Source organism: Ixodes scapularis, unplaced genomic scaffold (genome assembly GCF_016920785.2).
Source record: "Ixodes scapularis isolate PalLabHiFi unplaced genomic scaffold, ASM1692078v2 PGA_scaffold4__175_contigs__length_147842914, whole genome shotgun sequence".
In the NCBI taxonomy this organism is placed as follows: domain Eukaryota; kingdom Metazoa; phylum Arthropoda; class Arachnida; order Ixodida; family Ixodidae; genus Ixodes; species Ixodes scapularis.
The window spans coordinates 71,714,796-71,733,027 of NW_024609879.1; the positions used below are offsets into that span (position 1 = coordinate 71,714,796).

The window sequence follows — 18,232 nt, forward strand, 5'->3', positions numbered from 1 at the left end:
GCCAACGTCTTTTATCTGTTTCGACAAATGACATGGTCGAGTCTATTGATAACCCTAGCTAGATTGGACGTACGAAGTGTCCGGGCTTTAAATAAATTTGCTTCGTTTATGGGAATGAATAACTGTTTTCTCTTTTCCGTGCTCGGTGCTATGCAAAAATCGCTGAGATGTTATGGTAGCTCAGTGTGGCGGCGTTTTGCACGCTGACTCGCTATTGCATTCGCTGTGCACAATATGTGTTCAGATGGAATGTGCCAAATCGTATTTCCGATCGATATGATAGATTTACTTTGCTACAGTGTTAATTATATTTTCCTGATTTAAACTGGTTCGTCCCTAATCTGAGCCTAAGTTCAAATGCGAAGGTGCAGACAGACTTAGCGTCGTAACAGCCGTAATCCGCAGAAAGAAATTAGTACCATGAAAGAAAAACAAAAGGATACGAGGTGGCTGAGTGAGTAATGAGTGTGCAAGGGATGCCATCGTACGTGTTTTTGTTTTTTTTTGTTTTAACTCTCTGCATCGCTGGGAAACGCTCAAGGTACCAGCAAAGAGAGCGAGCTGGCGTGAAATTTCCATCGAGCGGAAAACGAGTGTCATTTTCATTTCAACATGCGCTTTCATTTCGATATGGCTCAAAATGGGCGCGAAATAATAACAGGTAAGGCAACAAAATTTAGATGTTAGGTCTGGAGCACCGCCATACTCAGCCGTGTTGGGGGCATCTCTCGCGAGTCAATACGGCAAAGGTATTGCGCGTCGAACTGTACGTGAGAGTTATCCATTTCAGCGAAACCTTGATTTCGCAAAACTACTGTGGCTCGAGTCGTGGCTTCCAGTACTTGGAAGCTACGAGCGAGAAATAAATGACAGTTGATTTTGAAGGAAAATCGCGACGTGGAAACCCATAAAAGAGAGTTCCAATAAGACGAGAGCTTCCCCTTCTCTTCAAGTGCGTGGGTTAGGCTCTCAATCCTGCACCGGTGGTAACACTACAGGCTCCTAAAATCGCTTTGAAAACGTTCCTGATCGCAACAACTTTTGTTTTTTTTTGTCGAGGCGCTATTTCATTTTTTTTTTTTCTTGTCTACCTTGATACCCCATCAGCGCAAAAACTACTATAAACTAAAAAAAAAAAAAATAGTGGGCATACAACGACAACGCACCCACTGGGACCCGAGTCAAGGCAAGGACAACTAACTACTAAAGAAGAAAGGGTAAAAGCACAGGCGAGCTGGTGAAGAACTTCCATCGTAAACCGGAGACACGAAAAAATAAAAAAAACGGACAAAGCAACAACAAGTCTCAAACACAGCTTCTAGTTTATTTAACACCTCCGCTCTTATATATACACACCAACCCTCCTCTCCAAAGGTCGACACACCTCCTCTCCACTTCATCAACGACATCTCAAACTGAACCAATGACACATGCTACCTCCCTTCCTTTCATACCAACCAAAAACTGACCCCTTTCCAATCCACGAAACAGGCACTCAAACCCTGCTAACAATAAAAACACCCCCCCTCCAAAAAAAAAGAAAAAAAAAAGAACATAGATATTTCGGAACCGACCAGCCACAGCTGATAACACGCCTATCGAACAGACACGGTGTTAACATTCAAACACCCTACAAAAAAAAAAAAAAATGGAGACATAGAAAGCGTTTCAGTTCACTTCCGAAACCCAAGGACGGTGTGCTGACACAATTGCCACGCTCCAAAATACATAAAGTCTCCCTCACAACTCTCCTACCATTTTCTTTCTCTTTATGCAATACCTGGGTATCCCCCCACTCAGGCTGACAGTGATTGCAGTCTACAACATGTTTAGCTATTTCTGAATTCTGCGCATTGTCTTTTACCGCCCTTTTATGTTCCAGCAACCTATCATTCAAACAGCGACCAGTTTGGCCTACATAAGACAATCCACACCGCAACGGAATGTCGTATACAACTCCAACTTGACAAGTTAAATCAGGGTTTTGGTGTTTCTTTAGGCAACCCTGACGACCACCCGAAAAGGGGGTTAAGCTTTCCAATTTATGTTGTGCCTTGAAAACTAAATTTACTCCGAACCTCTTGGCCACTGACTTCAAATTGTGAGATATTCCATGATAGTAAGGCACACAGACCACATTTTTCACAACCGGTTTTTCTACCGGAGCCGAACTGAACTTTCTTAACACCTTGAGCATAACGCTAGAAATCACATCCTGGCGATGGCCCGCTTCCAAAAGACGCAACTTTTGCAACCCTATTGCCTCTCCAACGTGATGTACACATGACGTTTTACACGCGTTATCTACCACAGATGCGATTACACCCCTCTTGACTAACTTCGAGTCACAGCTGTCAGCAGCCAACAAGGGTTTTGCCGATTCCTTACTAAAAGGAGAAAAAATCATGTTCGCATACACAGACAGAACGCCTCCATCGAAAGAAATGAATCATGCGCTTGTTCTGCCAGTCTCGTTGTGCGTCTGTCAAAAGCCACAAAGGAGGAAGACAATCAGCGCCTACACCACTCCCCTCCCTTCCCCCCCCTCCCCCCCCCCCCCCCCACCACCCCTAAAAAGAAGAAAATAAAGGTTTCTTGGGCGCGCGCGCGGTCGCCCAAGCGATGACCTTGGAAGGGTATGCGATTGTAGCACGTTTGCCCCCCGGTTGTGTCCCTGTCTCAAACGCCACGGTCCGTTTCTCCCAAGTGCCCGTCTTATCTTCCCGAGTATCAACTCCGCAGTGATTCTGAATCATTCCGATGCTTTCCAACGTTGCAAAACTGTTAGACGAATATTTGCACAGAAGTATACACTGTTCGCAGAACTGTATACGGCGCTAAAATTCAAAAGCGCCGTGTTGGATTCGGGAACTCGTGTAGGTTTAGCTCATTGTTGGAACATTCTTATTCGCTCGATGAACTCCACAAAACGTGTAAATATTAGAATGAACTTTCCAGAGAACGATAGTTGTTGTCGGGGTTCCAGGCGACTGGACAGGTCGCAATTATTGGCTGATTAAAAATTTTATTTCATAATCACAATCGTATCATCAAGGGCACGCCATTTCCTCATCACTTCTTCTACGAAAAGAGTTGCTGTATTCGTAGCACACACAGACGGAAACGGTTGAGACGGTGCCCAAATAATATCTTCTTTTGGCAGGTACTGCGCAGCGATTACACACAATGCCTCTAACATAAACATGCTGCTCCACATGTCTATTCACAAGATGCAATACATCGTTCTCCCAACTTTGTTGAAATGGGCATGAAAGCGCGTAACCGTCACTTTTTTGAAGTTCTACTTAGAGGTGAAGTGTTTACAGTAAAAAGTCGTTAATTATTTATTTTTTTCCGTTCCACTACAAAGCTCGATTCACTTAAATTTCTGTTTTATATCGTCTCTACAGCGCTTTTACGTCGGTACTTTCGTGTTAGAGGACATCACATAATGTGCGAAAAAAAAACAAAAAACGGTAGGATCGATGCTGCGAATCCCGGAGAAAAGCTCACCGGAGAAAAGCTCACCGGAGATAAGCTCACCGGAGAAAAGCTCACCGGAGAAAAGCTCACCGCGAAACCGGCGAATGCGGAGAAAAGCTCACCGGCCATTGAGCGTCTGCGCAGAAAAGCTCACTGATATTTGTTTCTTCTTTTTATATGGAGGCTTTTGGATCGTGCGTAACATATATCAATTTATTATCATTAAAATTCGTCAGCTTTGTAAAAAAGAAAATGTCCCCTTTTGTAATATTTGTTAAGCTTAATGGGTATATTGCTCCCAAATTAATAATTGCGGGCCAGTGTTTTTTGTGGCTTACTCTCTAGGCAACGAAAGCCTAATTAAAATCTTTATGAACTTGAAGAACAGGAAAAAGTAAAAAAAAACGTAATGATGACTGCCTAAAACCTAAAAATCAAAGGTCTAAATGCCGAAAATCCAAAAGTGCACGCGCAACACCGCGGTGCCTGAAATTCTCTTTGAAGCTTTTGTTAACATTTGAAAACAGGATTTCTTCCACGGACATGCACGCTTTCTAACCGTTCTGGTGTTTCCACACGTCCCCTTTGTGTGATAGTGTCCTTCTACGGTGCGCCACCCATGACCTTCAGAGGTGCACACTGTCTCCGTTGTTATTCGTGAGCTATATAAGAACTAGTCATTTGTAAGGTAGGTAGCGAATTGGGCTAGTTAGTAAACGTTATACATGATGAAAACCGCTCAAACGACGACGACGGAGTGAAGATAACAAACACGACACGACGAAGCTGTTCTCGCAACTAAAGTTTTGTTAGAGAAATTAACAGAAAGAAAACAGCGTAGCCGACACTGATTACACTAACAAACATCTACTTATCTATTAGGCACCACACAATATTTGGACCTCAAGCGATTCACACACCGCCATTCATATTAGCTCGCAAAAAACAAACCTCTTTATCTGACAGAGCTACCGACCGCGGACTCTCAACTGTAATTAAATTGTTGCCATTTTTACCGGTGTACGATGTTCTGATTTTATACTTGCGGCTTCATTAATTTACAGAATGGGTGATTACTAATTTCTGAGGAATTAGTAAATATGCCCAATGAACCTCAAGAATATTACAAAAACGAGGACATTTTTAATGAAGTCACGAATGCGAATTGTGTTAAATTGCCACGTTTTACGCAGAATCAAGCTAAGCTAAAAAAATATCGGTGAGCTTTTCTCCGCATCTGCCGGTTTTACGGTGAGCTTTTCTCCGGTGAGCTTATCTCCGGTGAGCTTTTCTCCGGTGAGCTTTTCTCCGCCGCCCCGATGCTGCATAGCCTTTTTTTTTGTGGACATCAAGAAAAAAAAAAGATACTAGTCTTCACTTCGCACTGCATGTTTTAGCACGGAAGTTCCTATTTGGTTATGATGTCTTTACTTTCTTAAAAATTGTATACAGTAATTTAAATTACCGAATTACAAAAACGTCGAAATTGTATAATTGCTTTTCATTGGGACGCCATGACGACAGCGGCACTCGCGTTCCCTCGTGGCTTTCGCCAGCATTTCTACGATGAAGTGCCAGGATCGCGAGATGCAACAGCGTGACACTCCGTCTTCTGTGACGTCATTTGTTGCACTTCGGGGCCACTTTTGATGTATTGCCAGTATACGACGCTAACACACCAGTCGGAGACGCGCTGCAGGCGCCATAGTACTGCTCCTAAAAGTAGCTGTCACGTGCTTTGCTCCGCGACTGTGATTCCCTCACAGCAGCTCTGACTGAGGGTTGCCAAATTACGGTGAAACGGAGTATAGACAAAACAGACCGGAAACAAGCTGCCAGCATACGATAGTCAAACTCCAACAAAAAGGATTAGTTTCTTCCCAAGCTGGACGACATTTACCGGGCATCTTTAGAGCTGCGAAGCTCAAAATCACGCGTACTCATAAGATTGTTTTTTCTCGCGTGTTTGTGATTTTTATGATGTCCTGCAAGCAAGAAAAAAATATATATGGTGAAGTCACTCCGAGGGGGTACCGATAACTGCGAGCCACGAACATGAAGGATTCGCTAACATCCGTCAGGAGTGTGAACGGTAAATCGTCACGCAAACATATTCTCACAAGCTGCAAATGTTTATTTGGCTTAGCAAGTAGAATACTAGTATACTAACGACATGTGATTATTGTACACAAGATACCATTTCTCGGTTCTTCAAAACCATTTCCCTAGTCTGAACGGTCGCGCTACGGGCCGCGGCTAGCCGTGCCCTCGATAGACTACGGAGCTGCGTTGTGTCGTCTGCTACTATACCGCCAAGAGGAGAGCGATAGCTCTGTGTGCTCCACAGATGCGCGTTGCGGTATAACTCTGTACGTCTGTCCTAGAGGAAGACAAAAAGATAGGCTCTGTGACCCCCTCCTAAGCTAACAAAAACAAACAGAAGTATACTCGTTTGGACTGAAAGGTTTACAAAATAGTGACCAGACATTGGAAAAGCATATGTCACAGAACTTGGTTTATGAAATGGCATCATTGTTTCGAGCAAGAAATCACCTGCTCACCACTGGGACGATGAAATCGTCACTATTTATTGTGTCAGGTATATTTGCGCTCATGAAGAAAAATCTGAACACATCCTTCTCCCAAAGTCCTATGTCGAATAATAAACACTTCTTTAAACATCTATGCACAAATAACTCATTTTTTTCTACACTTGTATATACACGTTAATTAAACGTCGTCAAACCGCATTTTTGACTAGATCTTGATGTCTACACCAACTACATTCATATTTTATAGGGCTTTATTGAACGATAACTTCAACTATAGTTAATGGAACACGATGGCTCGATCTCAACAAAAACCTCAACGTGCGAAGCTTCCACAGACGGTCGCTTGCGAGTATTCTCAATGTGAGACTTCAGAAGCTTTCGCTTGCCATAGGGAGCTTGCTTTCGACTACAGCACTGCACGGGCCCGGAAAACGCGGAGCGCGCTGCTGTGGGGAGAGGTTGACTTACAAGATGACGTGTTACGTGGTCACGTAAGATGGCGTCATTTCGTGCAGCGTGATCACGTAAGATGACGTCATTTCGTGTAACGAGATCATGTAAGATGACGTGTTTGTGTCACGTGATCACGTAAGATGACGTCAGTTCGTATGAACTGACGTCATCTTACGACAACGCCAACAACATTAGTGCCGTCCGGAACCATTGACCTTAGAAACGCGCCTCTTCGCTGGAAGAGCTGATATGCGTTGATTGTTATTTGTTTCTTTTGCCTACTACAGACCATTCAAAAACTCGCCTTCTGGGTGCTACCAACTTCGTCTACTGGGCTGTGAAGCGCGTTCGAACATGCGCAATACCTCTCTAGGCCGAAAGATTGTACACTGAGTATCCGTTCACAGCTCAATGACTTAGGCATTTTTCGTTAGGATAGATGCTCCCACGAGAAGAGCGTAATGGACATGTGAATAGAATTGGAAATTTGAAATGTTCTTGTCCAATCGCATTTTTCTTTAGTTATCAATGCTTTTTAGCGTCATCACAAGACGTTCAACCCATAATACACTGGTGATTAAAAAATAAGCACCGAAAAACATGCACCGATTTTCGCTCAAAAATAAACACCGGAAAAAATATACCGTAATCATTACCCATGTCACCTTTTTGGGTGATATGTGAATTTCCAGAAGAACAGCGAGATATCACCCTTCCCTAGGAATACCCTGACTACAGAGCAGACGACCCGTTTTTCCCGCGTTAGATTGCGGTGACCACGAACCGTACGGAGGTCACAGGACGTCCGTGAAAAATAAAAAGGAGGAAAACAACGATCTACTCTGTGCACGCTTCATCCCCAATTTCCACGACCCCAAGGCCGAAAGACGTTTGTGTCAAGGAAAACGATAAAATAAAACTTTGCGTCAAAATAAAACTTTGCGTCAAAAAAAAAAAAACCGTTTTTAAAAGAAAAAAAAAAGTAGAAACAAGCACAACGCGTTGACGGGCCGCGAGGTTATGGAACACCTCGCGGTCCGCTTGCCACAGGACGGTTGTCTTCGACCCATAGCTCCAAGGTGAATTTGCCACTTGCGAAAACACGGAGACGTACCCAGCGAGAACCAGGAAAGCAAGACACGCACACTGACGCCTCGGCGTGCAGAATGAAACAGGATACGGGCGCGGAATACGGCCGCGGAAGAACACCTCGCACAGTGCCGATCCGGCCGATCACCGAACGGACGATTTCGCATGGATGGATGGATGGATGAATACGGCTGAGCCCTTTGGATCGGGCGGTAGCTTACGCCACCTAGCCATTTTGTTTTACCATTTAAGCTTAGAATATTTAAATGTGAAATCTATATTCACTCCGCAGTGCAAAGAAAGTGAGGCTATGAAACCCCCTTGCCATCAGTGATTAAGAAAATACCTAGTTTTCTCTCGATTTCTGCCACCATTCACTTAATCTTTGCTTGGTAATCTCTACAGTCTTGAAATCCACTCTCCCTTCGCTGTCTCTAAAACCCAATGACTTTATTAAATCTATGTTGTCTTCGGTAGGCATAGGGTGAAGCCCTTTACAGTAGAGTATCAAGTGCTCAGCCGTCTCGTCCTCCTCTCCACAAGCAGTGCACACTGTATCAATTTCCTGGTACTTCACTCTGTATGTTCTGGTTCGCAGAACACCCGTTCTTGCCTCAAACAGCAATGAGCTTCCCCTAGAATTGTCATAAATGCTTTCTTTGGCAATAACTCTTTTGTTTAATCTATAGCTTTCCAGAGCCGTCTTTGTCTGCATTCCCTCTAGCCACCGATCTCTTTCTGTGGCCTTAACTTTCTTCTTAACTGAGACTTGCTCTTCCGTATCTTCGCTATAGCCCAAAAACCTTCCTCTTAATTTCCTAGTGCGCTGTCTCCACTTTGTGTCTACACTCCTCATGTATAAATAGCTGAAAACCTTTCGTGCCCATTGCTCCCCATCCATTAGCCTCAACCTATCCTCAAATTCTACCTTGCTCACCGCTTCCCTGCTCTCAAATGATGCCCATCCCATGTCTCCTTGTACTCCCTGGTTTGGCGTTTTGCAATGCGCCCCCAAAGCCAGTCTACCTACTCCGCGCTGTTTTATTTCTAGTTTCGCATGCACTTCGGATTTCATGCATAGCACTGCGTTTCCAAAAGTCAAGCCAGACCCTTTCCAAATCTCTCTCACCACCTCATACCTGTTGTAATTCCAAAGTGCTCTATTTTTCATTACAGCTGCATTTCTGTTGCCCTTACCTATTATATACTTTTCATGGTCTCTGAGATATTCTGCACCATCACATATCCATACTCCTAGATACTTGTATTTACTAGCTCTCTCAACTGTAATATTCTGTATCTTCAGCCTCTCAACTTCATCCTCGTTAAAAATCATGACTGCCGATTTTTCGCTACTGAATTCTAAACCTAATTCCTCTCCTTCCCTACCACAGATGCTCATTAATTCCTGCAACTCTGTCCTGTTGTTAGCCATTAGTACAATATCGTCCGCATACATCAATCCCGGTAAGGATTGCTGAATTTTTTGGCCTAGCTTACTGTAAGAAAGGTTGAACCCAAGCCCACTCTTCTCTAGTCTATCCTCCAATCCTCTCAGATACAACATAAACAGCAAAGGCGATAACGGGCACCCCTGCCTAAGGCCTCGTCTTATCTCTATTTTCCCTGTCGCCTTTCCTTCCCATGTTATAATCACCTTGTTATCTTTGTAAATGTTCCTTAATAGTGCTGTTAGTCCTTCATCTAGGTTTAAGTTCTTCGTGGACAGCGAGCGCCACCGCACGGGAGAGAGAGGTACCTTAAAAACGACAAAAACAAGCACCGACATTTTGGTTCTTTATATTTGCTGTAGTTACGGAACAAATCGACTTACATGAATAATTTGAATATTATTCGATTCCGTAATAAATTTAAAAGACAGTAAGCGCAATAGTTCTTATGTTTGAATTTAGATAATTTTGTAAATTCGCTCCGAACGCAAGAGTGCCGAATTAGCCGATTTTGACCATATTCATGATTTTTTAAAGAATATAATTAAATTTATGATGAAACATTTGTTGTGCTTAGTGTCTCGATAATGACTCAATGTCTTTAAAGCCAAAATTTTCAAGAAGATCCGCGCAGCCGTTATCTGTGAGAATTTTTTTTAATTTGGTGAAAAACCTCATGTATTCTCTATGGGGCTCTGAGGTGAGCCCCCTCTTAACATACAATATTGACTATAAAATATTATATTTGAATTAATTTCCCGAAAATCGTCAAGGGGACATAGTTGAACGTTATTAAGAAGTCGTTGAAACCTAGAAAATAGTTTTTTTTTTTGTAATTTCTTAAGAATAATGAAAGTGAAAACGAGAAGTGAGAAAATAGCGAGTGGTCAAACATGCCATCCACGACTGGTGGGGAAAACGTGAGTTTTCTGCCCGATCATATCAATAGTTAATAACTCGAAAAAAAATGAATCCGCCAAGCTCGCCGTTCGCGCTCTTTTTCATATCAAGAATGCTCCCCAAGATATATTTTGGGGTGAAAATATATATTCGACACAAAGAACCTGAATGAATTGAGATGAAAACACCAGAGGTCATGGTCCTTAAAAGAAAATAAGTTCTAAATACTGACTGGTGAAACCGGCGTACGCATCAAGTGACACACAAGGTTTCAGTTTCCTCCTTGAGAAACCGGATTAAGAAAGACACAGAACAAAAAAAAGAAGTTAATATTGTAGCTCGAGCAGAAGACTTACCATACGCCACGAAGCAAAGCAGGAGGAACACTTTCATCAGAACCATGGTCACTGTTCTCTTTCGCTCAACGTTTTAACCAAGAGAGTCTTCTGGCCGTATATATACGTATTTAATAGTTGGCATCTTTCAAAGAAAACAAAACACAAAATGTTTCTCACTCGTTACCTTTATTATTGACCAGGCCTCACGCACTTGAATGTCATTGTTACGTAGGTTTCTTATTTACTTTGTTTGGTATGCCCTTTCCCCGATAAGGTTGCAGGTTTTCATGAGACTCTAACGTCACACGATTGTTGTACAAATACAGCCATATCTTCGAAATCCGGCAGAAAAATATTGATAAAGGTCGAAAATGAAAAGGACAGGCCTTTCATCTAGAAAATATAGAAGCAAGACATCTGAAAGCCGTAGGCGCCGCGGGTCTTATAGGAGTGACAACTTTGTCCTCACTTGTTTAGGCTTTAGAAGGTCACTATCGAAGTGCAGTAGTTTATTTTTCATTTAAATATATAACATAAATGCAATAAATAGTCCAGTCTTCAAAAAAAAAAAAACTGCCACGAGGGTACGTCAACTGTAAAGATTGAAATTTAAGTTAAAAAAAAAAACGAAAATCGCGCGACATTTGGAACACAAAAAAATTGTTCCCTGCCGCTAAACAAACCAAGCGAGAGGCATTTTTCCCGCAAAAAACGCAAAAACTATTTGAAAAAAAAAAATACAGCTCATGGTTTTGCGAAATATTTCCTTCTGTCTTCGAAAGACAATGGCGTGGAAAATATTTGACATGTTTCAGATTTTGCGCAATCTCAGTTGCTTATTTGCAAATGCGCCTTAAGAGCTCAAACTTGCACGAAACACGAATCAAGCGCCGCTTGTACCACGCTTAATATGGCTTGGGAGTGACGTCATCGAACCCATGCTGGTACCCAGGCACGTAGAGGGGGGCGGGGGGGGGGGGGGGGGCATGGCGCCCGCCCCCCCCCCCTCCCCTCGTACAGCATTTTGTCATGGGCGCACTCACCCCCCTTCCCCCCTCCCCCCCCCCCTCCCGAAACATAATCCTGGCTACGTGCCTGCTGGAATCATTTACACTGGTTCTTTTCAATAAAACAATTTTGACGGTGCAAATTGCATGCTGCAGGAAGAACGCTATCAGCAACAACGCCACGACAATGGCCGATAGTGTGAGCTCAGTGCAAGTCATGTATTACTTATTTGAAAAGAAGGGCGTCCCTCGTACCTAAATCCGAGAAACGTTTTCGTTGAAAGCTTATTTGCAATTTCTGTGTATTATATATCCGCGCATGATATGTATAAAATAACCGTGCAGCCCATTCTGTCCCCCTGAGAAAAGAACTCTTGCACACAGAATGCGGTATGGTTAAAGTTTCGAAATGTCGTTTTTTATTTTTTTTATTTTTTTCAAGCTTGGAGTATTTTTGGTATATTTTAACGCGACTACTTTTTAAAGGGCACTTTTCTCGTTTATAGTTTTGATTTTGGCATAACGACTCTTTTTAGCGCAGTCAGCGTCTATGAATTACAAGGTGTAATTTTGTTTTCTGGGTATTGCTCGTAGTTTTAGGAGGCGTTCACATCGGCGATATGGAAAAGTCGCGCGATGCGACTAAATCGCATCGCAAAACAATTATATGGTCGCATAGGATTTCGCGATGAGCGAGTTGTCCATCGTTGCTTCTTGAAAACTCTCGCTCCGAAAGCCTCGATTTGACTCAGCCGCTCCGCGACTAGGTCGCGTCGCAAAAAGTCTGGTCAACTGGCGGCTGCTCGAATCGCGTCGCTTTTTTCCCGCGATGGTCGCTTTTGCGATGAAAGTTATCGTGCGACTACATAACATCGCCGGTGTGAACGCGCCTTTAAAGGTATAGACGCCTCAAAATTTTGTTTGGGCGTGGTCGACAAAACAGAAGCTAGCCACTCGAGGCGACATCAACACTGGAAATCAGCCGCTAGGCGGACGTGCCGTGATGGCCGTTCTCGTCCATGCCTTGTTCTCGTGCAACGAGTACGCGATCCAAGCGGTACCTACCTCTGTTGCGCTAGCCGTTCTTGGACAGTAGTTACTAGAAAGGCGGTACCAGTAACTATTTATGAATAAAATAGCGCAAAACAACAAGGAAGGAAGGACGAGGTAGACAGCAAGGGTGCTGCCGTGTTCTTCCTTCCTTGTTGTTTTGCGCCCATACACGCTTTGTGCCACTGACACCGACTGGGCGGCTAAGCCACGCGGTCGGTGTCAGGGGCACAAAATGTGTATTTGCCCATGCCTTTCCCTGAATACCTGTACACCGGGCGGCACTGTGAAATAAGGTGCAATACAGTACAATACAATACAATAGCCCGCCAGCTTATCTTATTGCGGTAAGTAGTTACTTTTTTCAGTAACTTGTAGCTTGACTCGTTACAGCTTAATAAGAAGAACCTCTCACTGTTAGAAAAAAAGCTGTAGTACTTCGTCCTTTTGTTGGACTAAGTTGATGTCGCTGAGAGTGATCCCCCTAAAACGGCAAAACCCCGGTTTAGTCCCTCCCTTTTCTTCAAGTTCCTTTGGATTGATCCATTTAGGTCAAAGTTTTGAACCGTTAAAATTAGTGTTTTTGATCTCTACAGCAGGGTATCAGGGACTAAGTTTGACTCTTCAGTTGATTAATTACGGTTCCCTTAGCGCCGTCGTGTCAACAATCGGGGGAGTAATTTTGATCTCTTTAAGGATAAACAGTGCTATGATGGGGATTTATTTTGCCACTTAAAGGGATGATATTTATAGTGACGGGGGAGAAACTCCCGTCCCTTTGAGGACCAATTATTAACACTTATAGGGATAAATTTTATAGAATTTAGAGAAGTAACCTTCGTCCCTTTAAGGATCAATTTTGACACCTTTAGATGCTATTTTTATAGTAGCGAGGAAGTAACTTTCATCCCTTTGTGGATGAATTTTCAGTATTGAGGGAACAAATACTATCCCTTTGACAATCAATTTTGACACTTTTAGAGATGAATATTACAGTAATAAGACAGTAACTTTCATCCCTTTGTGGACGAATGGTACACATTTAGAGACGAATTTTCTAGTGGTGAGACCCATAAGGCGTGAATAGGAAGTGAAAGGTTTACGGCATTGAATGGCTTCCTGTTCTGAAAAGGCAGATTTTGCAACTTGTCTGAAAAGGTATATCTTCTAGTTGCGCAAACCGTCTTTTCAGTTATTCAACACCGCAGACCTTTCACTCCCGTTCATAGCTAAAAGGTGGAAATATCGAAGTACATCTGAAAAGTCGCACGCCTTTATTTGCAAACAACAACCCGGTGTTTTCAAACAAGCAGCATCATGTCCTACCCCAATCTAAATGGTAATGATGCCTGCGAGACTGAAAATATTCGGACAACACTCGTAGAATTTAGAGGCAGGTTTTAACAGCCAACATCACTCTTTTACGAAAAAAGTTGCACCAGCAATCTGTATGCAAAAATTAGCACTTTAATTATGGAAATATATTTATTGTGGAACCACTTAACAGAGGAAATAAAAAGAATTTCACATAACAAGAAAGTATACAGAAGAAAATACTGGCCCCCTGGCACTGAAGTCCTTGCCAAAATTTAACACGACTTGCATATATAAGTGTGTTCAATGGGTCTTAGTGTTTGGAATACATTTTAGCGCTCAAAAAACCGGGACAAAGACGCGAGAAACAGACAGCACAGTGCGCTACTAACAACTGATTTTATTACGTGAAACCACACATTAATATCATCCCAGTTTCTGATTTTGCTCCACCACTAGCCAACCCGGTGCCAGGCTGCGTCATTGAGGAACGCACGCTCTTTGTCCAGTAAATCAATTGAGGCCACGCTGGCGCATGCTGCAGCACCCTTCTTAATCTCATCTGCCTCGACTATCTCCCTCACAGTTTTTTCCTTGTGCCGTGCCAGAATCTTGCTCTCGGAAAATAACGGCATACACTTGCAACTTTGACAATGATCAGACAGATGACCGTCCCGATAATTTACTACTTTAAGTTTGTGCTCCCTCAGCCTATCATTAACACACCTACCTGTCTTACCTATATACTTGTTTCCGCATGATAAGGAGATCTGATATACTACTTCCTCCGCACATTCAACGAAGGGATCTTTGTGTTTCACCGCGCAGCAAGAAGGGGCCTTACAAAAAAGATCTGTCATCCTACACAATCTACTAAGTTTGTTTGGTGCGGAAAACACCACTTTCACGTTTGATTTATTGGCCACCTTTTTCAAGCCATGCGCCGTTTTGTGAATGTGCGGTATCACCGCGACCTTCTGTTTATCTCTGAGAACCATTGGGCCAGGGCGATCTTCACTACGCAATCTTTTTAATACGATCTCTGCAACTGAGACCACTACATTCTTCGGGAAGACAGCTGCCAACAACCGCCTATGCTGCGTGCCCAGGCCTTCTGACATCACATGGTGGCATGATTTTTCGAGGGCGTTCAATACGCACATATTGGCAATACTCCTTTTTACCAGTTTTAAATGAGCTGAATTGTACGGCAAAAGTGGATTCTGGGCTCTAGGGTGGTACATCCAACACACATGTCTTTCAGAAATGATTAGCCTGATATCAAGGAACTGCAACACACCATCTACTGGTAGTTCCTGGGTTAGTATGAGGGGTTGTAAGACGTTTTTAAAAACAGTAAAGAGGTCATCCACTCTCGACTGGAATTGTGCAGGCCCATGCTTTAACAGAACTAAAAAATCATCCACAAATCTAAAAACTTTGATTTCATTAAAATCGTTGCCTTCATTAAAGTGCTCAAAAAGAACTTTGTCCTGATGGGCTGAAAATATGTTACTGAGGATGGGTGCCAAACATGAGCCAATGCATATTCCTTGTTTTTGTATGTAGACCCCGTCAATCCATTCCACAAACGTCGATTTAAGATAAAACGAGAGTATTTCAATAAAACTCTCTTCCGTCATGCCGATTTGATTCTGGAAGGCCACTGTACCAAAGCGATCGATACTATGTTTCACGGATGTTAGTAACTTGTCGTGCGGCAAAGAGTAGTATAAATCTTTAATGTCAAATGAACAGGCTGAAGTCCTTTGTCGGAGTTATCTTTTAAAAAATCTAAAATATCGTCAGAATTTATTACCAAAAATGGATTGTTAAAGCCTAAAACTTCCAATTTGTCTTGGAGGAAAAGCGCGACCGGCTTCTGCCATGAGCCCCTCTCCGATACTATGACCCTCAGGGGACATTAATGTTTGTGGGTCTTAGCGCTAAACATTATTTGCAAGCTTCCATCTTTATTCCTATTGATGCTCTGAGCTAGCTGATGAAGGTTCAACATTTTGCATCGTCTCACTGCCTCTAATCTCAGCTATTTTAGAGACAGATCATCTCGGCGATTAAACACTGATGAGATCGCCTCAAGGGCTTTGCTACCGAATTCTGCTTCCGTTAAAACTACGAATCCTCCCTCCTTGTCAGCTGGAAGGAGCGAAAGCCGTTGTTCTTTTAAAAACGACACCACTTTTTTGACCTGACCTTGAGACACCGCTGGTCTTAGTGCTGCTGAACAAGCCGAACAAATTTGTGCCTGCACATTAAAATCTTAAGCTTTCACTGAATGCGCATGTTACCTGTTTACATTATAAGGATTTCGCCTCCTTTCTGTAAAAAGTGAGACCAACTTGCCAAGACCAGCGGTTAATCTTTTTGTAGACAACAGAGTAGGCAATGGTTGTAAACTGTGATGTTATTTCTCCAAAGCACAGCTAGCAGAAGGCGCTTTTTCATCTCCTTGTTGTGCATAACGGGAGTTGGAACCATCGCTAACTCTCGTCTGCAAACGTGACTGCAATTGACACTGGCCACAATGTTGGTCCTACTTGTCATGTGAAGGGAGCTACGCCGTGAAATTTCTGCAGGAAAAATTTACATTCGGTGGAACGTTGAACTTTTTACATGCAGAGCCAAATATCTGTGGCACGTTTCAAAGCACTATATTTTTTGTAGGCATATCAAGTTAAGAATAAGAAAACTTTGAGACAAACCTACAAAGAGACAGCTCTTTTCGATGTTCTTTTTTCTTGTGCAATAAAAATGACACCTTAGTTAAAAAGCTTCCATTCATAAAATATGTGGCAGTAAAATGGCTAGTATATTTATGAATTAAAAAGGAACCCTGGCATGGGTTTTCCACATTCAAAGAATGCTCAAATTAAAATAATGTTCTGTGAAATGCTAATGTATTCCTAAAACACAATAATTAAAGAGGCACAGGAGAAACACATTTTAGCAGCATTTGGAAAACAAAGAGCTTCAATACTTTTTGGACTCCTTTGAATTCAAGTTGATGAGCGGCCCTGTACCCATACAGCCCAGCTGTGTGTGCTTGACACCTGCAAGTCTCTCGAAACAAATGTGCGACGATATTTAGCAAAGTACTGAAGGGCGAAAACCCATGCCAGGCAGAAACAAAGTGGCACAGATTGTGAAGGGCCTTCTGCTTCATAGGCTTGATTTTCGAAGAGCGTGTCCCTATTGGAAAAACCAGCATGAAAATCAAACTGGCCAAGCTGGTAACTAAGCTGGTCAATCTGGTCAATGTTGTAGTCAAACTGGTTTAACTCGCAATCAAACTGGTTTAAGCTGGACAAGCTAGAATTTAAGCTGGTCAGTCTGGTTTAAGTAAAAACCAGCATAGTCTCCCTAGAATCTGGTTTTAGATTCAATCTGGTGTAGCTGGGAGCCAGTCTGGTCTTAACTGGTCAACTGGTTTTCTATGGAGCCAATGTGGTCAAGCTGGGAGACAAGCTGGTCATGCTGGGAGACAAGCTGGTCATGCTGGGAGACAAGCTGGTGAATCTGGTCGAACTAATAATTGTGGTGGTCAAGTTGGTCATGCTGGGAGCGCGCACGCCAAGGTCGGCTAGAGATAGCCGAAGTGGCATTGCTGGGAGCCCGCGCGCCAAGGTCGGCTTAGGCTGAAAGAGGCTACGTCCTGTTCTTTGTCCTCTCGTTTTTGGTAGACGACTGGGCGCGTCAGGCGCGCTTCAAGCTACCTTTGTGTGTGAGAAAAGAGAGAGAGAGAGAGAGTGGCAGGAACGAAGAATTTGCGACTCGTTTGGCTATCTTGGAGAGATTTTCGAAGCGATAGCTGTGTGCACGTTGTTTGAAGACTACTTGAACGACGGTGCAAGCGAAGCGGGTTTTGACGAGACAGCGAGCAGCAGTCCGTTCAGTGCGGGAAGATGTCGGACGTCCCGACTGAGGCGTCGCTTCGTGTCTCCGAACGTGTGTGTGCTCAAGAATTACGGTGGTGCCGAGGAGTATCGCCAATGCAATCCAAGCCGCACGAATTTCCTTGCCTCTGCCGACCACGCAAGTTGCCGCTTCGCCCCCATCACTGGCGGGACCCAGGTTCGCTTCTGTCATCCGTGTAGTATTTTCGTTTGCTATTGCCTGTTTTTGGCGTGTGTCTAGTATTTTTCGTGTTGAAAGATAAGCAATCTGGTTTTATCAACATTGTAGGGTTAGCACCGAGAACCACTGTCTGTGCGTCGGTTAGTACTGTGTCAGCGCCAAGGATGTGTAGCATCTGAGTTCTTGTGAGGCGGCCGCAAGTTCGAAAATAATAAATTGGATGACGAGTTGGCTTTTCTGAAGAGCTTGGCTTGTTTATCCTGTTTATTAATTTAAACAGGTTAAACTGGTTGGTAAGTTCACCAGCCTTACCCGTTTAACCAGCATGACCACCATGCCAAACTGGGCATGCTGGGCAATAACCCAGCTTGAAGCTGGGACCAGATCAACCAGCATGACCAGTATAACCAGATCAACCAGCATGACCAGTATGACCAGATCAACCATCATGACCAGCATGCCAAGCTGGGCATGCTGGGGCAATAACCCAGCTTGAAGCT

The 18,232-nt window shown here is 43.3% G+C and overlaps 1 protein-coding gene across 1 annotated transcript in view; it reads right to left on the reverse strand.

Moving 5' to 3' along the window:
- LOC115329268 (venom metalloproteinase antarease-like TfasMP_A) overlaps positions 1-10,330 on the reverse strand; it is a 59,166-nt gene extending 48,836 nt beyond the window's left edge. Inside the window, exon 1 of the mRNA XM_040218003.1 lies at positions 10,285-10,330. Coding sequence (XP_040073937.1) covers positions 10,285-10,330 — 46 coding nt within the window. The remainder of the gene's footprint in view (positions 1-10,284) is intronic.
- Positions 10,331-18,232: the final 7,902 nt, after the last annotated feature.